Source organism: Anser cygnoides, chromosome 1 (genome assembly GCF_040182565.1).
Source record: "Anser cygnoides isolate HZ-2024a breed goose chromosome 1, Taihu_goose_T2T_genome, whole genome shotgun sequence".
Taxonomy (NCBI): Eukaryota; Metazoa; Chordata; class Aves; order Anseriformes; family Anatidae; genus Anser; species Anser cygnoides.
Window position 1 is genome coordinate 146,004,839 of NC_089873.1, and position 27,223 is coordinate 146,032,061.

A 27,223-nucleotide genomic window follows, 5' to 3' on the forward strand; every position below is an offset into this window, starting at 1 on the left:
GGGCCACGGCGGCCGAGGGGGCGGGGCCAATCCCCGAGGGGGCGGAGCTCCCGTGCCGGGCCTATTACAAAGGGGAGGGGGGTCGGCGCCGCGCGTCACGTGGCCTGCGGGGGGATGACGAAGGCGGAAGCGGCGGCGGGGAGGATGTAGCGGCGGCCCTCGCGGCGAGCCGGCTCCGACATGGAGGTAACGGGCGGGGGGGACGCGCGCGCGCCGCCCCCTCCTTCCCTCCCCCTCCCCCTCCCTCCCCCAGCGGTGCCGCGCGCCGCTTCCCGCCTGGCGCGCGGCCGTTATCCCTGAGGGGAGGGGGAGCAGCTGTGAGGGGCTGGCAGCGCACCGGGGGGGGGGGTCGCGTCGCCATTTCGCGATCCCGCGCGGGTGAACGGGCCGTGCGGGGTGGCGGGTGTCCCTCACGTTCGTAGCCCGCACAGGCAGCCGCCCGCGTGCTGTTCGGGGGCAGGGAGGTGAAGCGCCACGGGTGGGGTCGGTTATTGGAAATGTAATGGGGTGCGTTTTCTTGCGTGATGCATCGTTCTGGCGCTGTGCGTGTAAACAAGAAGGGCATCGAGGCCCTGGAACGTGCCCAGAGAAGGGCTACGAAGCTGGTGAAGGGCCTGGAACACAAGTCCTGTGAGGAGCGGCTGAGGGAGCTGGGGTTGTTTCCCTCTGGAGAGGGGGAGGCTTAGGGGAGACCTTATTGCTCTCTGCAACTACCTGAAAGGAAGGTGTGGGGAGCTGGGGGTCAGCCTCTTCTCACAGGTAACTAGCGATAGGACTAGAGGGAATGGCCTCAAGTTGCACCAGGGGAGGTTCAGGTCGGAAATGAGGAGACATTTCTTCTCAGAAAGAGCAGTCAGGCACTGGGACGGGTTGCCCAGGGAGGTGGTGGAGTCACCGTCCCTGGGGGTGTTCAAGGAAAGGTTGGGCCTGGTGCTCAGGGACATGGTTTAGTGGGTGACATTGGTGGCAGGGGGGTGGTTGGACCAGGTGATCTTGGAGGGCTCTTCCAACCCTAATGATTCTATGGTAAAAATAATATAGAATCATCTGGTCTCGGTGTAGTATGGAGAGAGGTGCGCCATCATTTTTCTTAAGCAGTACATCCAATGTGTTATCCCTAATTATACTGTGCAAGTATACTGCTTGTAGTTGCAGACGTTAACTAACAGGAATGCTGAAATATTAGGAATGTCAATGTTGACATAGCTCTGTGTACCGTGAAATCTGAAATACAAACTTCTTTAGAGCTTTCTTTCTTAAATGCTATGTTTATGTTTAATGGTCATATTATTTTCCAACAAATTTGCTTTTGCTTTCTCAAAAAACTCTAGCCAATGTGAGAGTCCAGACTCTCGAGAGAGAGATAGCTAAACTGTCTTTGTCCTTGGTCTGTACTTGAACTCATATTTCTAATTAGTGTTTCATGCTATCTCTCTCAGCTATTCTCTCAAAATTGTTAGTCAGTCATTATCTGTTTCCCGATTGTTTTTCCCATGGTTTCTATTACAAGGTTTTATTTATGAGAATAAAGAGAGTAGCAAAATAAGTGAAGGATGTGGGTGTGTGTACACACGCCCTCCCCCTCTCTCTCACACGCACAGAGCCTTTTCAAATATATTGTCAGGCCTAAGCTTTTAGTGTTAAGTATGTTATTTTTAAAGAAAACAAGAACATAGTTGAGGGGTACAATTTGTTCAGAAGTTGCTGAAGTTTGATTTAACTGCTGCTCCTCTACAAGCTTTATTTGGTTTGTACATTTTTAGTAACAAGATAGTAGGATACACTATTTTAACTGCCTGTAAATTAAATGATTTTCATTAGCGTGACAACTCTAGATGTCAATTAAGTAACGAAGCCATAAGATCATACTGATTTAGCAGTTTTCAATTCTGCTGTTTTATTGGATTAACCACAATAGATCTCTCATTTTTTCTTCTCCGTTATCTGTCTTACTGGTCATACAAATATTGTCTTTTTTTTTTTTTTGAGTTCCCACTATACCAAGTTACTCTCCAGGTTTGTAGACTTTCACTTGGTTCCTTTGGTAGTGTACATTAAATACAAAAAAAAGTTCAGTTCTCCCATATTATCTTTATTTTGTTGTAGGTACAAGATGGTGGGCAAGAGATGGTGGCTTCCTCTGTCACACCAGGGTCGGGCAAATCAAAGGTAATCAGACCTCACAAATCTGGTTTACTTGGATAACAGTGGTTGAGAGGGTAGCAGCTTAGCATGCTAGCCATGGATAATAGGAAGACATAAAGGTATTTTTAAACAATTTCATGTCTTCTAGGTGTTTTGAAAACTGACATACGAATGCTATGCTAAGGCTAGAAAGCATGAAACAAAAATTGTTACTGGTATACTTACTTCCTGTCATAATAACCAATAAAATATTGAATAGCATCTAGCTCTAATAGTAGTCCGTTTCATAATGTATGTAGGCTTCTTTGCATATGTTGGAAGTAAAATAAACAATGTTGATGTTAGGTAAGTGTGCTATAGTTAAAACACTGTTCAAATTATGTTACTCCAAACACCTTTGTCAGTCTACTGAAATGTAACCCTTCCCAGCTGAGTTCTCCTTTCTAGCTGATGCTGCATCTGTAATGATAGAACTAGATAACATAACTTCTGTAACTTGCCCTGTTATTGTCCTTAATGAGTGTGTGCTAAGGCTTTCTTGTCCTAAAATTTCACTCCTTGGAAGTTGGATGCTAAGATGCACTGTTTTCTGTTTACTTCTGGGTTAGAGGAAGTTGGTTTCTGTAATACGTACTTTTTTTTTTTTTACAGCTGGACACATTGCCCAAAGAAGATCTCATCAAGTTTGCCAAAAAGCAAATGATGCTTCTGCAGAAAGTGAAATCAAGATGTACAGGTATTTGACTGGAGAGGGAATAATTTCTACCTTAATGCTTGGTACTATCTGATCTTTCCTAATTTCGCTGTACATATTTGCTAGGTAGATTTAAATTCTAGGCTTTTCCTTTTTTTCTCCTTCCTGTGATTTCCATATTTTTGTTGGAGGATAAGGGCTTAAGTCCCTAGAGTGAGAGGTATGGAAGAAGAAGCACTGCTTTTGTCAAATATTAAATTAACTCAATTGTATGTGTAGCATGATGGAACAGTGTAGCTTGTGCAAGAGTGGAAGTGGGGCTTGCCATTTTCTGTTCCCCATACCTGTAGCAGGGATAACCTTTAAGAAATCAGATGGGAGGGGGAACATCTCTATTAGGTTTTTCATAATTAGTCCTGTTGAGGTGTGCAGTGGCTTCTTTAAAAATGTTAGCTATTCTATATTTGATCACTTGCTTCTTTAGACAAGAAATCCTGAAATACAGAAAACGAAATTCTGTGTTAATACCTAAAAGTATCCTGAGTATGTCTGTCCTCTCATGTGCTGTCCCCCTCCTCTCTGCTGTCCCTTTTCCTGTAGTGGCTCCCCGCTTGGACTAGTGTCACCTCCCCTTGTTTGGAGTTACAGTCATGCTGGTTGCTGGTAGCTGCCCAGCAAAGCAATAAGGATAGGGATGGGCTATACTGGGTGTTTCTTCGATGGGGTTATTTGAGAGATCTTCTTCTCCAACCTGCTGCCTATTTTTAGAGATTTAGTAGGAAATGCATGTCTCTTCTCTGGCTTAAATTGACCGTGAAACAGAAGGTAAGACAATTGTCATGGTTTTGTTATTTGTTGTCTCTCCACCCAAACAAGGAAGCTTTGTTTCCTGAGGAAATCAGGCTAAACAGCAGCAGCAGAGAAGTAGCACTGAATGCTTGTTCTCTTTCTGTTAGCCCTTTGTATCACTTGGCAACAAAAATTGATGGAGTAAGACATCTGACTTGAACAGAGTGATGTTAAGTTTTGGATTTACTAGGAATTCGATACTGTGATAAAGCATCAATTCCTGCTTGATGTGAAACTCCTATACTACTTTTTATTGTTTTGCTCAGAGCTAGAGAAAGAAATTGAAGAACTCAAATCTAAAGCAGCTTCTGGAGGAGCTGATGACATTATTCAGGTAAGAATCCATAATAGGTTTCTGATGTATTGCATAATATTAACTGAAATAGACCTACAGAAATGACTTGTGATATGTAGTGAACAGCTGTAGAACTGTTATTCAAATCTGTGGTCTATCTTCAGGAATTCAGGATGCTTCCTAAAAACCTCTTTTTTCCTCCTTACCCTACATCCCTACTCTGCTTTTCAGGAAACAGTTCTTTGAGGGGAAAATGTATAGAATAATAAAATTTCCTCAGCAAGACTTTGTCCTTGTGTAATAGGTTAGGAAGGCTTTTGTTTATCTCAGAATGACTGCTATAGATAGACTTCAGCCATTTAGAAGTCTTTTGAGACAGTCAGAAACACAGAATTAAAGCTGCATGTCACAAGAAATACTTTTGGGAGAAAGTAACTGGAATTATTCTAGTGCCAAGAGCATCTGTCTCAAAGTAAGGGTTATAGGCAGCACATCAAAGTGAAAATTGGCAGTGAGGAGGACTTTTATCAACTGGAAAAAATGTTTTTAATAATTTGGATGGTGATTTCTCTTCTACAGAAGGGAAGCTTTTTTTTCCTCCTCTTTCTACATGGCAGTAAAAATAAATCAGCTGATGACAACCAAGATTTTGAACAGAATCTATTAAGCAACATCATTGTACTAGTCTGCCTGTTCCCATATCTGATGTATTTGGGCTGCAAGTAACTTTTAAGATCAGGCTGGTCTACTTAATTAACAACAACAACAAAAACATCCTGACCAATATGCAACTTCTTACTGCTTTGCAAAAATCATTCAGGCTTCCGTTGTTAAGGAACCTTTTTCCCAATAATTTCTTTCTTTTTAAATTAGGCTCTCACAGAAAGACTGGATGTTGTGCTTCTGGAAAAAGCTGAAAGTCAGCAGCAGTGTGTAGCTCTGAAAAAAGAAAATATTCAAAGAAAACAAGAAGCAGAGGTACTGAAATGAATAAAGCATTACTAAAATATTTCAGAATGATGGTGTGTTTTTTAGTTTTGTTCACGTGCTTCATTTCCATTTTAATCTTTTTCTTAACTGACCTGTGTTCTGTTATACCTTAAAAGATCTAAAGGCTTCATATGTAATTTAGAGGCTACAGAGAACAGATACTTCAGTGTTTTCGTTGGACTGACAATAAATGTAAAATTTCTATATGTATTTGTTAGATCCACAGCTGTTCAAAAGTAATTCAGTCCATGCATCAATAGCCTAGATATGCAATGCCTCCAAATCAATTCTGTCTTTTTATGGTAAATGGGAGGTTTTAAATTCAGGTATTCTTAGGAAGCAGCCTGTCAGTTAAGTCACCTAAATCATATCAATAATCTCAGTTAATAATAAAGTGAAGACTCAGTCACGTGGAACTGATGAACGGCTTTATATTCTAGCTACTTGAATATGATGTTATAGAGGTAATTTGGTCTTTAATACATGATCACAGTAGTTGCTTTACAAGCAGACAAACATGATCTAAGACTTAATTTTTGTTTTTCATTCTGTAAACAATTTTATACTCTGCAGAGTCTTCTGAATTGAGTTGTTCCAACATAGCTGGCTGTTTAAAAACTATAGCAGTTTTTAAAACTAAGGACTCCTAAATCTTCTAGTTTATTATAAACAGTTTATTTGGAATTTATATGTGCTAAATTATCAGCATTTGATGACTTGTATGTTTGTTTAGGCTGCAGTGGCCAGGACAGAAGAATTGCAGAAGCAACTGGAGCAATCAAATACTGACTCTCTGGAAGAAATAAAAGCCTTGAAGAATGAATTAGTAAATGCACAATCCAAATACAATGACGATTTAACAAAGCTGAAAATAGAATTAGAAGAACAAGTGAAGAAACAAACGGAGCTGGTAGAACAGATTGAATGTCACAGTGATAATCAAGAAGAAGTTAAAAGATTACAAGACAATGTCCAAGAAATCAAATCTACTTATGAGGAGCAAATTTTGTGCTTGACCAAGCAGTTGGAAACTGTGAATGATGACAAAACCAAGGAAATTGCAAGCCTGCAAGAAACTCTTAAAAGCAATTCTCAATGTTACCATAACGAAATCAACAGTCTGAACGAAGAGCTTAAAAAATTAAAAATTGCCCATCAAGAAGAGGTATCAAAGTTGATGCATCACATTGAAATATCTGCTAAAGAAAATGAAGAAAAGCAAAATCACATAAATGAGTTACAGCGCAATTTGGTAGAGAAGGACTTAAAAACAGAGAAAAATGTGAAAGATGAAGCGTGTGCTTCCACTGACCAGCAAGAACATGACTTGGAGCAGCTAAAAGCAGTAAATAAAAATCGAGAGAACAAGACAGATGTTGTAGATATGCAAGAAGAACCTCGTATAGAAGCAAAAATGGAAGAAAAGGTTAGACACCTGGAGCGTAGCTTAGAAGAACTCCAATCTCAACATGCTATTTTAAAAGATGAGCTAACTTATATGAGCAATGTTAAACTAAAACTGGAAGAGGAAATCCGACGCATAAAGGATGAGTATTTTCATGAGCGGGAAGACTTGGACTTTAAGATAAATGAACTGCAGCTTACTAAAGAAGATTATTGTTGTGTGATTGAAAAGCTAAAATCGGAGCTTCAAACAGCTAGACACCAATGTGAAGCCACAGCAGAAGAGCATAAATTAGAAATTCAGACTTTGAAGGAGCAACATGAGAGAGAAATTTCTGAACTAAATAAAACTTTATTATCCAGTTCTGAAAAAGAAAAGATGGAATTAGCTTTTGAAATGCAGGATCTTAAAGAACAACTTGAAAGGCTAACTCAAGAGAAGGAAGAAGCATTGTTCAATTATGATACCCTGAGAGAAACACTGGAAACACTACAGACTGAGCTAGGAGAATCTGCTGGAAAGATCAGCAAGGAATTTGAATCAATGAGACAACAGCAAGCTTCTGATGTCAGTGAACTACAGCAGAAACTCCGAGCTGCTTTCAATGAGAAGGATGTTCTTCTTGAAACTGTGAATCGTCTCAAGGCAGAAACAGAAAAAATGTCATCTAATCAGTTAGAGATAGAGGAACTTAAACATAAAGTTGTTAGTCTTCAGGAGGAGAATGACACAATAGCAAGCTGTGTCCACCAAAAAGAGGTTGCTATAAAAGAACTGGAAGAAAAGCTCATATCTCTTTCTGATCAAAACAAGGATATTTTAAATGAACTAAAATGTTCAGGTGAAGAGAGAGAAACCCTTCAGGAGAGGTGCAAGCAAGAACAAGGAAAAGTTGAAGAACTTCTGCAAGAAGTAAATGTTGTTAACCAGTACAATAGTGACCTGAAGAAAAAGCTGGAGGAATTAACAGAGAAACTGAACGAAGCTTTAACTGCGAAGAATGAAAATGCTGAACTGCGAACGCAACTGGAAAAACAGGTCGACTCTCTGGTGGGTGAAAGAGAGAACCTTTCATCTGAGATGTATACTCTTCGTGAGGAAAACAAGAAAATCATTCAGGAAAAAGGTGATTTAAGTAGAAAGCTGGAAGAGATTACGTCTGAAAAAGACGGTTGGTTAGTGTTGAAAGAGCAGTCTGAAAACTTAGAAAAGAAACTACAAATGATCACTGCAGAGAAAGACCATATATCATCATTACTTGAAAGTGAACAAGCGCACAGGTCCCTTGTAAGAGCTCAGATATACCACATCCTTGAGCAAGTGGGGTCCAGCATTTCAGATTCCGATGAGGACTGTGATTTTCTCAGCTTACTACAAATTGCAAATGAACGCTTGGCAAAAATGAAGGAAGAGCAGTGCCTTGCTCTGCAGAATGAGGAGAAAGCTCTTCACTTGCAGAGGGAAGTTGAGAGACTAGAGGAAGAAAATGCAGCTCAGTATACAGAACATAGATCCCTGATTGAAGACTTTGAAAAAGAAAAAGGTCTTTGGAGAGAAGAATTGGAAGGAATGTTGTCTGAAAAAGAAGCCCTTCAACGTGACATCCAGGAGCTGAAGAATGCTGGTGAAAAATCAACAATTGAAAATCAAGAGCTTTTAGCGAAGATTGAAGAAATATCTGGAAAACTTGCTTTCTATGAAAGTCAAATACAAGAACAGCAAAAAGAATCCAAAAACGAAGATGACTTAAAGTTCGTTCTGGAACAAAAGGAAACTGAACTTAGAAATGTGAAAGACGAACTGAGTTCTCTAAAGGTTATATTTTGTTATTGAAGTATACAGACTAAACCTCTAAAGTCTTCAGAATTAAGGTTCAAAAAATACTTTCATTCTCTTTGTTTTTTCTTTCCTTGGCCTCAAAGTGAGTTTCCCTTCTAGGAAGCACGTGTTTCTGAATTGCCTAGCACCTCAGATTCCCTTCCTTCCCCTCAGTTTTAAAAAAAAAAAGTCAAACAGCAACAAAAATCCTAATGCTGTTTTGATAAAATGTGCTTTTATTTGAAAATGTTTTCCTATTGGTTTTGCCAAAAGTGCTCACTTAACTAGATGGACTAACTGGCCTAATCTTTCACCTTTTTCTGTGGCTCCATCTCAAACAAAACTGTCTGATCTGCATTAGCTACTTAACTACACAATTAGCTATACTATTAGCTACACAACCCAGGTTGTGGGTATTGATGGTTATGTAAAACTGACAGCTGGTCAGTCAGTATTAATGGTCTTCCATTTTTTTTCCTTGAATAGGATGGAAAGCAGCTGTTAAAAGGTTGGAATGTTTTCCTTTCAACATAATTTTGCTTTTCAGTTACCAGGCTAGTTACCAAGCTAATATGAAATTGCATGTAAAGACTTTCTTGGTAATGAGAAAGTAGACGTAGTCCAGCTTGTAGCTGGAACTGCTAGTGGCTTGTTGAAAACAGATATCACAAAGAAGCTTCTTGTAATACTTCTCATATCTTTGTTTATAATACAGAATGTAATGGAGACATTGACAGAGAAAAATGATCAACAGTCTTCAGTAGCAGAGCTTCAGGAAAAAATTGGTATCTTTCTTGCTCTTGTCTTTTATGTAAACAGTTTTGTGGTTTTTTTTGGATTGTTAAACTTTGAGTTTTTCTTTCTGTGCATAGTTATCCTGTATTTCCTGTATGCCAAAGAAGGTGGGGAAGTAGATACCAATGCTACTTCCTACAACATTCCTCTCATTAGGACAACATTCCTCTCATTAGGCATTCAAAGTAACATTAGCAATTTTATACCTGTTATCATTTGATACTTCTTTTTTTTCCTAAGTACACTTAACTATAAACAGTGTATTAGATTTCATCTTTATTAAATATGGAAAATAAGGAATCCTAAGGATTCCTTATCCAATAGGATCCAATAGGAATCCTTAAGGCTACCAAGAGAAGAGGAAAGCAACACTTTGCTGAAGCTACTGTTGTCTCATTGCAGTAATCCCAGCACAATTGAAAGAAAATTATTCTAAGTTGTTACAGTTATATGTAGAAGTACCCAGGAATATGGCTTTTACTGTAAACTGTAATGGAAGCCTTTGAAACAGGGAAGGATTATCTGTGAGGCTGGATGTTCTAGCTTCAGAGTGAATTGAAGGGCTTAGCTGAATGAAATCTTTGAATACCTACAACACTTTATATTTTATTTCAAACTGATATTTGTGTTCTAATTGAATTTCATTTCTTGGGGGGAGGAGAAGCAAGTTTATTCACTTTCTTATTTATTTATTTTAGGAAGGCTGGAAAAAGAATCTGCAGAAAAAGGAGAGAAGCTAAATAAAATTAAGATGGTTGCTGTGAAAGCAAAGAAAGAATTGGATACCAGCCGAAAAGAGGTACCCTGACTGCTTCTTAATATGAAGAATGTTCTGCATGAAGGATTCTGTTTTAATGACATATGCTTCTTTGTAATAAGATGCAATCCCTGAGGGAAGAATTGGAGTTGGTTCAATCAGAAAAAGATCAGCTGGCTGCTTCAATGAAAGATGTAATTCAAGGAGCGGAAAGCTATAAGGTAGGAATGGTACTGTATCTACCAAAGACGGTTAACTGTCAGAAAAATAGTTTGCTTTTGAGTCCTAGCCTGGATATGTGTTGTTTACTTGCACAAGTGTGTTTGGTAAAAGAAATGCCAGTGCAGTTAAGTACCCAAATCAAGAAATGTATGGTTCTAGTAACAGAACTGTTTATCTACTGTCAGAAGAAAACAAGGCAATTCTTTTCTACTGGATAGTATTTTTAAATCGCACTTTAAATCTGGCGTTGTATTTGTCAAACACTGTTGCTGATGCAAATCTCTTCTTAATGAATTCTTTAAGTACATAAAATTGGGGATAAGTTAGAAAGTCCTTAAGTGATAAAGAAAAAAGTCAACAATTCCCTGGGAGCAAGTCCTTCTGGAGCACACCTCTGGGAATATGAAAGAGAAACCGGTGGCTGAGGATGGTCTGCATGGATTTATTGAGAGTAAATCATGTCTGACTAATCCTGGTCTGATTGCTTGCAGTGATAGAACAGCTGGAGTTGTGGATGAGAGGAGAGCAGTGATTGTCACTTACCTAGACTTTAGGAAGGCCTTTAACACTACCTCTCTCAATACTCCTGACCAAGCTAGGATGTTATGGTCTAGAAGGACAGAACTTTTTTAAGCACCTGTTTTTTTTAAAAAAAAAAATGGCTATACAGTGAACATCTTTGCCTTGAAGACAGTCCAGCTTTGGAACAGGTTGTGCAGGGATGTAGTGCCATCTCCATCCTTGGAGTCCAGTCCTTGGAAAAGCCTGACTGGACAAAGCTCTGAGCAACCTGGTTTCATCTCACTGCTGACCTTGCTTTACACCGGAGGTTGAACATAGACCTCCTGAGGTCTCTTCGAGCCTAAATTATTTTACAGTTTCATGAACTGAAAATAACTTCTCCCAATTTCTCTTGTAATGAAACTACAGCTTTAGTTTCATTTTGATGCTTCTGATATGGTAGTAAAACACCCCGTATGCTGAAATATTGGAAAGATAAGTGTCTAGGGTTTAGCACGTGCTTAAGACAAGCGATGTATATTGTAGAAATTGAAGTTTGTGTGTTTGTGTTAAGAATCTTTTGATGGAATATGATAAGCAAGGAGAAGAGCTGGATTCTGAAAAAGCCAGAGTGATTAATCTTGAACGTCAGCTCGATGACCTCACAAGACAGCTACAGGTGTCATCCCAGCAGGTGAGTTCTGTATTTGTGTCTGAGCTATTGGGCTAAGTTTTGTTCATATGACTGGTAATAATACATAGTTTTATAACCAAAGTGTGTTATGGATAGTTACTTGAAATTCATTTTTTCCTCAGCATCTGGTGCTTATCTGGGCTGTGAGAAAGTCAAGGATGTCCAGAATGACTGGCCTTTTTAGTAGGAAGGGCTTAATATACCCCAGGTCAGCTCACAAAAAAGAGCAGGTGACCAACTCTGGCTTCAGTTGGACGCACAACTTTGTTGCGCGTACCAAATACAAAAACAAGTATTGGACTTGGGCTGTTTCTCTGATTTCACACCTACACTTCTCATGAAGTACAGTAACCTTAAAGTGTTAATTTTTTTCAGTTCCTTAGACAAAATATGCCTGTTTAACCAATAGAATGTTTAAACATACGGAATTAACTATGGTGGGTTTTTTTGGATCTTCTACAAGAATTAGACTTTAGGATGCATTGGGGAGTACTGTAGTGACATTCAAAAGTCTAAGATGGGGATTAAACATCTGTGAGACACATTCTGCGAAACTAACTGAAATGGGCTTGGGATTTAGGATTTAAACTCCCAGGCCACATACATAACTACACTGAAGATCGACCTAGGTCACTGTTTTCTTATAAATAGAAGCTACTAGTGAATAGCATAAGAATAAATCAGAAATAGTAGCATATACTCTGATTATTGCAGGAGTTATGTTTTTCAATGTGTTATAAAGTATTTTGTAAATAAAAACGCTGTTCAGGCAATTGTCAGCTTCTTTCACTTACGCTTCATTCATACTGAATTCTTAATCTGCATGATAGAGATTGAGATAAAAATACCGAAGATGTCAAAAATAAGTCTGCTAATCATTGCAGCAGTAGCCCAGACATAGGAAGAGTTCTTTCTATGTACTGATGTGTTCTCATTGAAGGGATGGTAGTGCTGCAGTTGAATATTTTGGGGGGATTAATGGGATGGCGATTCAGGTATAAATACAACTGCACTTGATGTGGGGCAATTGAGTATTTGAATCTTGTGTATCACTGCGGGACACAATTCTTGCAAAGAGCCAAAAGGTGCTCTTCAGATTTCTCACAACCATCATATAGAAAGCTAGGCACATGGACTCTGAATAAAATAACCAAATTGTGCTGGGTGATTTTAATTTAGTCTGTTTCTTACTCTGGTTTAAAGCAGTTAAGGTGGATGAGACTTGATGCTGTCACTGGTAGGAGTGCTGATTATAAGACAATTGGATGAAAATCAATGTGTTTGGTGTGTTTTTTTATTTTTTTTAAGTATGGATAGTATTTTATTAATCAGTCACATGCAAATTCAGCTTATCTTCCCACTACCATCATTTTAGCATGATCAGTTACATTCTGCTAATGAAGATCTGCTGGCTCGTGTCGAAACATTGCAATGTAATACTAAGCTGCTGGAAGCTCAGATACTGGAGCTACAAAAAGTCAAGGCAAAGGCTGAAAAAGAACTGGAAGCAGAAAAGCTTCTAAAAGAACAGAAAATAAAGGTAATACTGTGTAGAGATGGTGAATGGATTGAAGCATTACTGTCTGTGAATGTGACTTCTGGAAGAGTTTTATAAATTGTGCTTATTTTAGAACAAGTTCCATGCTTTTTCTTGTTACTTCACTCGGTCTTCTTTTGGAAGCTCAGTGTGTTCATTAAAAGAACTTTGCAGTACCATCGCTTAGAGTAGATTGGAGATACTGACAAAATGTGAACAACATTTTGTAGTCTTGTCAAGTTTTCTTTGGCTCCCAGTGACTTCCTGAAGAATTTTATCTTTCTGCAACCTTAGTGAGTGTGTCTGTTTGTAAACTTGTGTACTATGCTGACATCTGTCTTGAAATTGGACTGCATAATTGAAAAGTATTTAAATTTCAGGAACATAGTGGCGCTCTCCGAGAACTGGAGGAGCTTCAGATGCAACTTCAGAAGGAAAAGAAGCATCTGCAGAAGACTATGCAAGAATTAGAGCTGGCCAAAAAGGTACAGTAACTAATGTTTGTGTTAGTACTTAACAGACTACCAAAGATTTTGGTCCTTCTTGCTATTTAATGTCTCCTGTTCTGAGGACTTTAATCCTAAGATATGCAAAAGGAAAAACATGAGGATTTTTACACCTGTTTTTCTTTGGAGAGCTGATGTGTGTATTTTTTGAGGAGTTATTTGGCAGGTGAGAGCAAGGGTTGTTTGTTTTTAGCTTGGTTAAGCATTTTATCCTGACTAGAAAGAGGAGTAGAATTCAGGTGTCTGGAGTACTTGTATGGTGCACTATTCAGAAGCCACCCTTGCAAGGAGTGAAGATGGTAGAAACTAATAGCTGCAAAATACCTACTGCTTAAAACTGTTGAAATTGGCAACAGTTTTTTTTAAAGCTTTTGGTTCTTGTTCAAAAACAAATTATTCGCTGAGGATATGGAAACCTAATGGGTGGGTATTGTTTGTGGGTATTGATAGTTATAAAGTCTTTTTGTTAAAAGATCAAACAACTATTTCTCATTTATTTTGGGATGGGTGAGGAAGGAATTATTGGCAACTGAGGCAGATTTTTAAGTTTGTAACTTGTTTGCATGTAACTTGCAGGATGCTCAAAAGAGTACGCTGATGGATATGGAAATAGCTGATTATGAAAGGCTAGTAAAAGAACTTAATCAGAAGATTGGTGATAAAGACAGTAGAATAGAAGATCTTGAGCAGGAGACGGGGATTCAGAAGCAGAAACAAGAGACTCTGCAGGAAGAAATAAGTGAGTAAAATATAAACAGTAGTAATGGTAAAACATTCAGATATGTCCGAAATTGATGAGTGAGAGTAAAATTTTGAGGGAACACTAAGCAGTTACATAATTGAAAATACTTTCCTAGAAAGTAAACTTTACTCGGTCTTCAGTTACTTGATCTAGTATTCAGCAAATGAAAGCTAAATAGCGTGACTGACAAATGGTATCTTACCTGATTAACGAAATCATAATTTCTGAAAGTGATTGGCAGTGATTTTCAGTCTGACATACCACACTTATAAAGCTTTACTAGTTAACATGTGGTTAAAAACTTTGGTTTCTTCCTATCCGTAAGTGGAACTCTCAAAACAATTTCATTTGTAAGAAGGTCTTGATACAGAAATGGTATACTAAACTTGCTGCAAACAAGTAGCTTAACAGTTCTTAAGAAATCTGTAAAATTGCTCAAGTATTTTTCAATATTTTTAAGGAAATATAGGAGGGGAAATCCTCTTAGCATGTAACTGTTTTCTGCACTAGAGTCACTTCAGTCAACTATGCAACAAGATGAGGAAAGAAATGCCAAGATAAAACAACTCCTAGTGAAAACCAAAAAAGAACTGGCTGATTCAAAACAAGCTGTAAGTCCAGCAGTTAATGACTGCATACTTGCATTTTTAAACTAGCTTTCAAATAATGGTCTTGTAGCTGAATTACTAAGTTGTTATGGTTTGTTTTTTTAATTAACCAGATGCTTCTATCATGCAGGAAAATGATCATCTAATGTTGCAGGCATCATTGAAAGGGGAACTGGAAGCCAGTCAGCAACAAGTGGAATCCTTTAAGGCAAGAAATTTCACTTTGTTAGTGTAATAAAGTTATATGTTAGTATTTCTTAAGTAAGCAATACAGATGTGATTTGTCATGGGCAGATGGAATATAAGCTGAAGAAGGAAAATGTTATTTTTAGTACCTGGTTACTGGTTCCGTTTCTTGAACGAGTTTTTTGTTTGCTGCTTTCCCCAAATATTTCCCCTGTGATGTTGTTTAAACAGGTTTACCCTTTCTTGCTCCTCTTTCTTTCCCCTTTTCCCCAAAACAGAGAAGTGAATAATTTTGAAGCTTTTAAATGGGATAAATTTTAAAATAGCTTAAGTATGGGAGCTGCTCAGTTTAGAAACAAAAGAATATGGCATCATCAGCAGAAATCTTGTGTTCTCTATCTGTGTAAATTCTCTTGGAATATGATAAATAGTAGCAGGGAAGCTTTTATTCTTGCATGCTGCCACCACACCCACCACTGTAATTTTCAGTTTTCTCTTTAAAAAATACCATATATTTTATTTAAGTATATCATAACTTATGTCTATTTCTTGTATTTTTATTGGATTTTAAATTTATATTCACTAATTCTGTGCAGGGATTACTGTAATACAATCCTATGTGCTCTGTGGCACGTCCCCTTGAAAATGGAAGAAAAATGTTTTTCATACTAAAGACTGAGCTTTCACCTGGCTTTTTCAGATTCAAGTGTCTGTATTAACATCGGAAAAGCATAAAGTCCAGGAACAGCTACGAACCTCTGCGGAACAACACCAGCGTACGTTGAGTGCTTACCAGCAAAAAATAGCAACTTTGCAAGAAGAATGCAGAGCAGCCCAGGTACTGTCGTGGAAGAAGTCATCTCATAGACTTTAGAAAGGAGACTTAACTTCGGTCTAGAGACAGTTTGCATCTCTAAAAAATACTTGCAGGTCTTTTGCTATTGCCATCTTGTCTGTCAAGAATTGGGAATTATCTCAGTGCTTTTTGTATTTGAGTGGTGGTAGTGGACAAGCCAGCCTGTCCTGGTTGTTCTGCACCATTTGTGGTGGAATGTCTGGACTGCAGTCTTGTGTTTCTAGTAGGAAAAACCTTGTAGCAGTGGGAAGTCGGAATTCATTTAAGATGGTCAGGAAGTACGCACATTGGGGAGAAAAGAAGTAATCACCTCTTTCCTTAAAGATAAGTGGGGGGGACGAGTATCATTTGCTTATAAAAACAGTAACATAGCTACCACTTTAAAAGAAAAATCAATGAAGTGTATTTGCAAGCACCTTTTAATATGCTGCTGTATGAGCAGCTTCTTAATTGGCAGCTAAGTTGTGTGGAGTTGACAGTAATGCAGAGGTTTTTATTATTTCTGTTTTTTGGCCGTATGACAGTGTTAGATGTGCGTGGAATTTACTTCTGTTTTTTGCATTAGAAACAGGCAGGCTCAGTAGGAGTGTTATGTTCCAGCTGTACTTACACAGACTAGAGTGCCAATCTACAGCGTGTACAGCTTGTTTTATATGATAGATGCCTGTCCTGCAGATAAGTAACATGAATGCCTCTCAAAAAACATCTTTTTAAAAAGGTGAACTGAAATGGGCGAACTCTGTGGTTAGTCCTCCTACAGGAGGCTTGCCTGAGTTCCACTGGTAGATGTGGATCACTGTGGAAATTCGAAAATTTTAGTCATCTCAGGGATGACTAATGAACCTGTAAGCTTCCTTAAAAGCCAAGAATGGAAACCTACATCTGTATTTTCATAGAAAATAGACAGCATGAGTACTTGAAAGGTCTTACTGTTCAGATGGGAATAATTCTTGCCTGTATACTGTACAGTAAAGGATGAAGCCATTATGTTGTGATGCAGTTTTCTCTGTCCACTGTCTCAGCCATGTATCAGCTGAGTTCAGAAGAGAAGACAAACCAAATACCCTTACAAGCAAGGTATCTTACATTATTTATTATCCCTTCAAGACTAACTTAACTTCTCAAAATTATGTGTAATTTTCAGGCATATTAGACATTTGACATCTAGGTAGCATAAAAAGAAAAGAGAACTAGACCCTTTTTTTCTCCCCTTCATCTTTGTCTTCCTTTAAAGCTGTTTGATTGAGCCCTTTACATGTGAATATCTCGTGAATGTAATTCTTGGATTTTGCAAATATTCTTTCCTTTCTTGAAGACCGGGATATTGAATATCAGTGGCTTCTTGGTTTTAAGTTTCAAGATTGACAATAGTATTCAATTAAAATCTAAAGAAAAACATGATCTGTTGCAATACTCCTGTTTTAATTATCCATTCAAAAGAAGAAAATGCTGCTGGTGGTTCATTTTACTTCTTTTTTCAGCGCAAGGTACATTTCATTTTAAAGCACATAGGTGAGCATAGTCAATCACATAACTTACTAAGAATTTATCTTCTGTCATAGGCTGAACAAGAATCTGTTACATCTGAATTTGAGAGCTACAAAGTCCGTGTTCACAATGTTCTAAAACAGCAGAAGAATAAATCTGCTTCTCAGACAGAAACTGAGGGAGCCAAACAAGAAAGGTAAAACCAAAATTTTTGTGTACGGAAGAATACTAGTACTTGAGCTATTGTGCTAATGTCTGACCAAAAAGTGGAAAAAAGTGTCTATAGAAATAGAGCTATTTGACTTTTAACATGACTTTCTAACTGGCTCTACCTATCTGAACAGAAGAAAGATCATCAATTTTTGAACCACGTCTCAGCTCTCAGTAGTACTATGCTGGTTTCTAATCCCTTGATTCATCTCTAATATATTAATTTTTCTGCAGGTTACCTGTTTTTTCAGTTGGGGGGAAGTGTATAGTGTTAGGAAGATTTTCATGGTTCTTGTGAGCAGAAATTGGCCAGTGTCATCTGTAAATTTGAGACATCACTTTCTCTGATGTAAAGCACTGAAGCAGTGTACGAACTAAGAAGTGAACACCAAATTGATACTGCTCCTCTGAGCTCACTTCTTGATTTTTTTCAGGAAGGAATGGTTTAGTGTAGGTGAAGTTCTGCTGGAGTTGACTGAATTGGCAGCCAGATTTAGACTCCTATCAATTATTATATATGGAAAGACTTGAAAAAAAGGTTACATTGCAGAAAGTTCCATGGAGATCATTTAAATATAGTTGTGAGCTGTGTAAACTCAGGTTCACTTCAGAATGTGTCTGAATATCATTGAAAATAGATCTGTTTCTGTAAGTTATTTTTAGAACTGGTCGATGGCTGACCTTGGAGACAGACTGGGTGTTTTTGCATAAGATGTCGTAAGTTGTTTCTGACATAGATCTTAAAACAGTACATAAAATTGCTGCTGACAATCCACCAGAGGGAGACTTGTGTTTTGTTAGAAGACTTGGGCTTCTTTGGTTGTCTGGTTTGTTTGTTTAACGCATCTACTTCTTTGAAGCAAGCAAACTTCAGGAGTTGCATTTCTATCTCCTGTTTAAGAAGCTCATGAAAGGAGGTCACTTATTAAAGTGGACAAGTAATAAAATAATAAGCAGATAATTTTCAAAGGAATGATTTACAAGTATTAACTCTAGGGGTTAGCGGGATATACAACTCATGAAATAATGGAAGTAACAATGTATAAATACAGAAAGCATAAAAGGAGAATGTGTTTGACTTAAGACTTATTCCTACTGGTATATCTGATTTTGGTAAATTCTGTTGGTCAGAAATATATCTTATTTGGATTGATGCTGCTTTCTACTCCTTTGCCAGTTTCTTGGGGAGTGGTTGGAGAAGATTACTGTCCACTTTAGTAAGCAAACAGAGCCCACCACTACTTTTAAGTAGAAATTTTCTCCTGTCTGCATGCCAGATATTCTCCTTCTCTCTTGTTCCTCCAAACTGGATTGAAGCAGTAAGTGGTAGCAGTCGTACCTTCTACCCCAAAAGTACATTGCCAGCAGTTCAGATGGGATGTGATAAATCCATTTGCACCTGTATTGAAACATGATCAGAACTTTCCTAAACATTTCTGCTGCAGTCACAATTCTAAGATTATTTTGGTCACAGTGCTGTAGTGATTTTAAATATGAAATAAATTCAGATCAGCCATGTTAAACATTGTGGGTGTCATATAGGTTCTGAGATAATATAACTCTTTATAAACATATCTCATTTCTTTTTTCCTCCTTACAGAGAACAGTTGGAAATGGTGATAGATCAACTTAAAGTTAAGCTACAAGATGCTCAGCATAATTTACAGATAAATACAGCTGAATTCCAGGCGTTGCAGTCTGAACATGACACCCTGCTGGAAAGACACAATAAGATGCTGCAAGAGACAGTTGCAAAAGAGGCAGAACTCCGTGAAAAGTAGGGTCTGCTGATGACTAGATATTGATACTTTACTTTGTGCAAACCTGAAGGACTGGACAGCTAGCTGACTTCAAACAATGCTTCCCAAAGAAAGGGTGTAGCTACAGAGGGAAGTTAAAGGAACTTTCAAAAGGATAGTTCGCTACTTTTTGTCAGCCTTCAGAGGTTTCAGCAGTGAAAATGAAGTAGTAGCTGATGAGAATGAGATCTTTGCAAGCTTTCTACCTGTTAAATACCAGATTTTTGAAGTTAACCTTTTTTAAGCATGTTAAATTTGCTATTTGCTGAGTCCAAAGCTCAGCACTACATTTGTGTTGGACTGCTCAGCTACATTTTATGCATTTGCTTCTGATTGGAAAAATACTGTGGTTAAATGCCAACTATTTCCATGAGAAAATATCCACCACCAGGTGCCTTTCTTACAGAAGGTACTTTTTTCAAGTCTACTTGCCACAATCTTAATTTGCTATTTCTTTCAGAATGTAAGGAATCTGTTTAATCTGCATCACTTCTTGAGAAACGACACGAGGACCTACTTGAGCTCTCAAAAATGTCTTTCTGTGCCTTCTCTTTATTTTTAGGGTACAAAAAACTCACATGTAATACTCATTAGAAATTACAGTTTAGTCTCGGGAACTCTTGACTTCTTGTCTTTATCTTTGTACTGTTTTAGCTGTTCCTGATAGCCATGTGATGATTCATTGTAATCAACTGAATTATATCATTTTGCATTTCTCTGGAAACCAGCTGTACCACAGTTAGTTTTCTTTCGTACCCAGAAAGACTAGCTCTTTGCTTCTCTGGCTAAATTTAAGTTTGTATGCTTATAAGGGCAAGTCCTGTGCTTAGTCATTCCATACATACACTCGTTTAATTGCTTGTGACAATTTTGTCTTGCTTCTGGAGTGCTGCCAAGTCGAGTACAATTGATGCAGTACTGACATTTTTCTTTCCAAGAACGGTTATTCTACCCATTTTTCACTGAGTTCTGAAGTTTAAAAAAAAACGAACCTTATCATAGAAATGTATGTTTTCAGAAGTTCTGCATGAGTGTTTGGTAACTCTTTTAAAGAGTTACCAAAGAAATACAAAGTAAATGACATGCCTTGTATGAGGAGATAAACAGTTGTGTTGCAGCTTTAGAGTTGAATTTAAACTAAAAAACTTTAAAACACGAGTATTTTGGTGTTTGTTTCTCACATTTTATGTGTATGCTGTTTTCAGGCTTTGCACAATACAATCTGAGAACATGGTCATGAAAACAGAGCATACCCAGGCTTTGAGTCAGCTGACGGCCCAGAATGAAGCTCTCCGGAACAATTTCAGAGATCAAGTCAGGAATCTGCAAGAAGAGCACAGGAAGACGGTAGAGACACTTCAGCAGCAACTCTCCAGGGTAGAAGCTCAGCTCTTCCAGCTCAAGAGTGAACCAAGCACTAGAGGTAACTTTTGGTCATGAAACCAGGTTTTCTCAGGTTACACACTCTGGGGGAATTACTTATATTTCTGTACTTGAGTGCGTACCTAAAACAAGGCTATAGCGTGTGGGTCTGCAATACAATAGAAACTTACTATGTAAAACTTGCAGCAAGCCGTATCAGTCCACTGATACTGAGTAAAGAACAAGCTTTTATTACTGTACCTTCAGAATCACTATCACTTGTTTTATGCAGCGTATGTATCATGAGACAGATGGAGGGAAATCACTTTGTAAATATTAGGTGCTCTCCCTATCAGTTTGTCTCAGATTTTAGAGAGGTTAGTGGACCTCTGCCTCCAAAATGAGGGGTATAGCTACAGAACAGCATATTGAAAGGTGTTTTAACGATGTTTAGTATTTGTGTACTTGCTATTTGACCCCATTTCTAATTTAAAATCTTACTCTGTTCAAGCTCAAGCACTGTTTCTTATTTTCTTTAAATTTTTTTTCTACTAATTCAGATGTAGTCAGTTATTTGCTAGGAAGCAGTAACAGTTTAAGAAGTCGCTCTTTCCATGTGTTATTTAATTGCAGAGCAGTATCTGATTGTACTGAAGCAGCACAATAGCACACAAAGTATTAAAACTAATTTACACCACCCACAGGACTAGGCGGAAAAAAAAAGCTAATACTGTTTTGCATCAAAAAGATTTGGCATTCTTGTCATAGCTACAACAACTTCAAGGATGTTGCATTAAGGTTTCATAGCCACTGAAATGAACGTTGCTAATCAAGTTTGGATTTAGAAACTGGCTTTGACTGAAATGGTCATTTTGAGGTGAAAGGCTGCATTTTCCATTTATAATGTCATGCTTGTATCTGGCTCTCAAGGCTGTACTTTATGTACTGCTTTCTAATTCAAGATTGGTGCACCTGTGAAATAACCCAACCTATTTCATTTTGATGACAAACATCAGTAAGTATCTTTCAGGTCCAGCTGTTTCAAATCCAGCAACGAAGAACTCAAGAGAACGGCGAAACATTGACCTCCCTGTTCTTGATGTGCACGCCGTAGCCAGGGAAGAGGGAGAGGGTATGGAGACAACAGACACAGAGTCCGTGTCTTCTGTTGGCACTTACATTCCATCCTTGGAACAGCTTCTGAACTCCCCGGAAACAAAGCCTGGTAGGTTGAACACGTTTTTAGAAGCATTTGCCTGTGTAAGCTGCAGAAGTTTGCACCCTCAAAATACATGAAAATGTTGTGTTCTCAGGCTCGTAGGTGCAATACACAAGTCTAATTAGTGCCACTGAGTATACCTTGTCCTGAAGTTCCATATGAGTCTTTTCCTTCAGTAAGGAGTAACAACAAAAACTTGTGACAGGATTTAGCAATTTAAAGACTGTATCTGTAACTTTCTAAAGGGAAAAGAATGGATGAATAAGGCAGAATAGTTCATCACTCTTAGTGTTCTGGACTAGTCTTTACTTGAGACAATTAAGTGAAATAACTCTCCTTAATGAAAACATAGGTTGTGTGTTCATCTTTATCAGAACAGGAATTCATATTTTTTTCAGGAAAATGAAAGCCAGTGCAAAGAACAGTAGAAAACAAAAGAGTAGAAAAAGTAGAAGAATAAATAGTAGCATCTAGTTGTGTTTTTAAAAGTCTACTGAATACCGTATGGACAAATGTTGAAAAATCTCCATATATGGGTGGGAAACAAGGGCTAAATTAAAACCATATATCTTGATGTACTTAGAAGGGGACCGGCAAATCAGTTCTAAGAAACTTATGTATACAAAAATAGGTCGCAAAATGAGCATGCAGCAGCAGAAGTGATCGCTATTAATTTGGCAGCTTGAATTTGCATGGATTTCATTTCCTGTGTTAATGATGTCCTAATGTTAAGTTAGCCTAAAGTAGACACACATGCTTTTTCCTTCTTTCTCAGTTTTCTTTTCCAATTCATTGCAGAACCATCTCAGTGGCAAACAGAGCTCAGCAAGGATGAACTGATTCAGAAATTAAACACAACAACAAAGAGTGCTGATCACTTGAATGAATTACTTCGTGAATCAGAAGCAACCAATGCAATCCTAATGGAACAAATAAAGGTTAGCAGATGTGCAGTGAATGTGGGGACAGCTCTAATTTCTATGGTCTATTTTGTAGACCAAATGTTTAACACCAAACATCTTTCAGAAAATCCCAGTCTATGGAAATTTGGTGATGCAAAACTTAATTTTGGGAAGGGCTTCATTCCACAAAAGAAATCAGTGCTTCCAAAGTGAACTTTTTTTCTTTTCCAGTTTCTCTTATGTGGGGTGGGGAGGGGAAGTTTTTTTTAAAAAAGCAGAGTTTAGAAGTTTAGTGTTTAGTAAACTAGTGCCTTTACTGTTTTCATTTAGCTAAAACCAGTAAATCCTGAGGAAAACAGTTTCTCTTCCAGTAACCCATTTCAACTGTCTTAAGTTAAAAGATGATGTATGCATCTCTCTAAACATATTAATGGAATCTGGTTTGATTTGATTGTACCTCCTGGAATTTCCTAAAAACATTTTTAAAGTTAACATTCTCTAAACGTAACTTTCTTTGGTAAATGATTTCTTAACGACTGATAGTTTTGTTAAACCTCTGATCCAGGTTTTCTAACTTATCAATTCTTTATCACTGAAATTGAATAGTATCTCATAATTATTGAACAGATTTTATCAGAATAATTTACTTTTGATCAACAAACTTATCTCCGGACAACGTTACCACCTGTTCAAGCTTCATTGGATTTTTGTCCAGAATATGTTGCTATGCACACATTGTCCTTTCTGAAGCAAGCTGAATAATTCGCTTTTTAGCTCCTCAAAGTGCTATTGTTAATTGTTTTTCTGTGATGCAAACAATATTGTGTGGTCTTTTTTTCCTCATCTGCAGCTTCTTAAGAGTGAAATAAGAAGACTGGAACGAAATCAGGAGAGAGAAAAGTCTGTAGCTAATCTGGAATATTTGAAGAACGTTCTGTTGCAGTTCATATTTCTAAAATCAGGAAGCGAGAGAGAGAGGCTGCTGCCAGTAATAGACACCATGTTGCAGCTCAGCCCTGAAGAGAAAGGAAAGCTGGTTGCAATTGCCCAAGGTAGGTGGGATTCAAAACGTCACAAAAAAAGGAAAAATGGAACTAAAGGCAACTGGAGTTCTGTGCTGTCTTTTATGTAGACTTTTGAGGAAAAAACTTGCTTAGTAGCAAACTTAGTAGCATAATGCCTGTGAGCTAGCAATAAAGTCATTCTAGTCTTTTGGGAATTTACTATTCAGTTTTCATAAAACAGATAAATACCTGAAAACATAATTAAAATTTAGGTGAAGTGTAACTACTTCTGACACGTTTTAGAAAGATGATGATAAGCTGTAAAAATGTAATGTGTTCATATTTTGAGTAGGATTAAAAATTTCTGTCGAAGTGACCTTGAAATGGAGGTTCCAATAGGTTAATGATTTTTCTTGGCAGGTGTTCTAAAAAGGTAATTAAAGTGGTCCTCTGAAGGCAGTACTGCAGACCTAATATTAGTTTCAATATCAGCTTTAATTAAAAAAAAAAAGACACCAAAATATGCTTTTTGTTTAAGAACTATTGGAACTAGGGAGGGAAGGCAGAAGAGTTAAGCCTTTAAAAGAAATCAACCCAGAAGCTATGATGGCATGTAATAAGAGTGTTTGACAAGTAACCAGAACATTATCTGGTTTGTCCCCTTAAAAATCCTTTTTAAGGTATTGTTTGTATCTTCTCAAAATCAACATGTAGCTTTAGCACATCATTAGCAACTGACATATACTCTATTATTTTTAAAATAATTTATTAGTTCTGTGTGTATGTATAAGCACTTAAAAACTATTGAACAAAAACACAATGTGTAAAGTGACAATATAATGCATTCCATGATAATCTCCGCATTTGGAAATATGACTTAAATTAAGCCTATAGCATTTCAGTTTTCTGGCACTATAATGAACACTGGCTGGATCTTTCTGAAGAAAGATGATGAAATGTTTTTTTTTTAAGTGCGCTTTGTGATTAAAGTCCCTGAACGTGTTCTTGGCAACATGAAAATAAGTACTAAATGTTACCTCTTCAGCAAGTTTACAAGGACAGCATTTGAAAACCGGCATTGGGGAGGAGGGTGTCAAGATCAGTTTTCCAAATGATGTAATGTCTAGCACAGTAAATTTAGTTTACAGTATGTTTTTCTTCTCCTTCAGGTGAGGAAGAGAGTACCTCACGGCCCTCTGGCTGGGCTTCCTACCTTCACAGCTGGTCAGGACTTCGATGAGACAGTGGAAATACTGAAGTCTTAAACACATTCCACCATTGCAAAACAAAACAAAAAAACAGTTCAATGCTACAACACCGCTGGGTTGTTCTACTTTAAGATTTCTCTATTTTCAGCTTTTTAGCTTCTTCTAAGGAAGAAGCCTTGGTAGCTCTGAAAGGCTGTCCTGTGCTGTGTGACAGCAGTGTACCTCTTGTTAGAGCTGATGATCAGAAATATAATGAGAAGTGACAAATTAACTGTAAATTGCTTGAAACAGAATCTGGCAAATCTGTGACAGGTGTTCTGATGTTGATTTAAAAACTTGATCTAATAGTAACTGGAATAACTAGATTTCAGACTTAAAGCGTTTTGAAGTGTTTACAGTTTCTTTCACATGTTTTTGTCAGCTCACTAATCTATACGGTTCGTGCTATTCTCTGCATGTAGAAGTTAAAATAGTTATTTCCTTTCTGGTGATGCTTACAAGGTGTAAGATCACTTGGAAACAGAAGCGGGATTTTCTGTTTTGACTAAATTTTTAGTCTTGGTTATATTTTTCTTCTGCAGTAGCTGGACTGAAGATATGAAGGCAGTGGTCCACAAAATTTAGAAGGTGCCTAAAACTATATGAAGCGTAATGTTTGGCACATCTGGGGCATGGTACTGTAATGGAGATTAATGGCATCTGTGGAAGTGTTGGGATAGTATTCCAATACCAGCAGTCATAAGTGAGCGGAAGCTTTAGGAGAAAAGGTATGAAATGAGAAAAGCTATGACTTTGTAACCTGAGGTTGGAAGCTTGTGTTCAAGACCAGGAAGAAATGTTACGTTTACTGTAGTGATGCCTGTACTTAAAAGGCTACTCATAGTCATATTGAAGATACTAAAGGAAGAATCATGAGTTCATACATTAGATTCCTGGTGGTGACTTTGGAGGGAAAAGGACAGATTTCATCAATAGATGTATCTTTTAAATGTCCTGATGATCGAAGTGTTACATTCTTCTGTCACTTCTGTGTTTGCACACATCGTTTGCACAAATCTTTTGGACAGATACTTTAATCTCTGTTCCAGGCTCTTCAACAGAATGTTTGTGTTTTTTTGTTTGTTCGTTTCCAAGAAAAATAAATCTCTGAAACAGAAGTATTTCTTCTATTACTAGCACAGCACCTTTTTTTAAAGCTTGTGTCGCTTTTCCCTTGCTAGTCCATACTACCTTTCACTATCCTAATTTATTTGTACATTACTAAGTGCTTACAAGTGCTTTTGTACCCTGCTTACCTTCCAAACAGAGTCCTTTAATGTTTTTTTCCCCTCCTATGCCCTCTGTGCAGTTTTACAGTGAATCATTCCCTGGTACACATACCAATGCTAAATAGTATTCATTTTTCTCTCCATCTTAGTTGAGGCCCTGAGGAAATGATGCTTATTCCTTTAATATTACTTTGTACAGGGCTGAAATGTATTTGCATATAAGAACATAAAGTCAGCATGTACTGTGAATAAACTGGTTGGTAACTGAGCTTTTAGATTTTTTTTACTTGTATATATTTCAGTGCACAACTGACAAATCCAACATACTTTATTTAGGTGTTTTAATTTCTTTCCGTACTCTTGGGTACTATTTTTCATTTTTCTTCTATTATATGCTCTAACTGGAATCTTTATGGTTTGTGCTACCAGTGAAAACACCCTGTTTCAGGTCACAAAACTGAAAACTGACAGTATAGGGCATCTGCAGTTTGTAAATGTAGATTTCAAGCATGGAGCGATATTTGCTTTTTGAAATGATAACCATACCTTCAACATCTGTGATTTGCTCCAGTTCTCAGTTGTTTAATTCTAACTCTCATTTGCAGCTGAACTTGATTAATGTCACTCAAAAGAATGCTAGAACAGAGCGAGGGGAGGTTTCAAATAAGCATAAAAATACGTGCAAGTCATTCTCCTGCTGTGACTTTAACAATGGGAGCACATGAGCGAAGGGGTACAAATTCTTTTCATTTGGTTCAAACTTTGCAGCTGATCTGGTTTAGTTTCTTCTTCATGTCTGCTCAACTGTCTATAAAGAGCTGTGACAAGTTTCTTTTTAAATGCATATGTCAGAACAGAAGATTATTTATCGTTGTAAACTGTGAATAAATGTATGCAAGTAACATATCACTGGCTGTACTAAGTACCAGTTGCTTATTGACTTTCTTCAGGTCTGAGTTGCATGCTCACTGATTTTAGTAAAATTCAAGTATTATACTGATGAATGTAGTGGACACCTCTTGCATCGCTATATATATTTTTTGTACAATGGAAGATTAAAGTCTTAATATAAAACTATTTTAATAACTGCTACTAAACTGTGTTTGAATGCTAAGATTGCTAGAATTTAACCTTTGTGGCAATAAACTCTGCAAACAAACGTA

At 37.7% G+C, this 27,223-nt stretch overlaps 1 protein-coding gene across 4 annotated transcripts; it reads left to right on the forward strand.

Moving 5' to 3' along the window:
- The first annotated feature begins 66 nt into the window (after positions 1-66).
- On the forward strand, positions 67-27,223 carry GCC2 (GRIP and coiled-coil domain containing 2). Of its 4 annotated transcripts, XM_048077905.2 has the most exons (24): positions 344-759; positions 1,990-2,016; positions 2,107-2,169; positions 2,797-2,881; positions 3,955-4,022; positions 4,857-4,961; positions 5,707-8,193; positions 8,912-8,981; positions 9,690-9,790; positions 9,871-9,969; positions 11,046-11,165; positions 12,541-12,705; positions 13,083-13,187; positions 13,785-13,947; positions 14,461-14,561; positions 14,689-14,766; positions 15,445-15,582; positions 17,163-17,284; positions 18,899-19,075; positions 20,303-20,520; positions 21,490-21,684; positions 22,477-22,616; positions 23,431-23,632; positions 24,754-27,223. In XM_048077905.2, the coding sequence occupies exons 3-24, from the start codon at positions 2,128-2,130 to the stop codon at positions 24,822-24,824; spliced, it is 5,052 nt and encodes a 1,683-aa protein (XP_047933862.2). In that variant the 5' UTR covers positions 344-759; positions 1,990-2,016; positions 2,107-2,127; the 3' UTR covers positions 24,825-27,223. The 4 variants fall into 4 exon arrangements, with proteins under 4 accessions (XP_047933861.2, XP_066841120.1, XP_047933862.2 ...); XM_048077904.2 differs by lacking the exons at positions 344-759; positions 1,990-2,016 and adding an exon at positions 67-186; XM_066985019.1 differs by lacking the exons at positions 344-759; positions 1,990-2,016 and adding an exon at positions 268-317.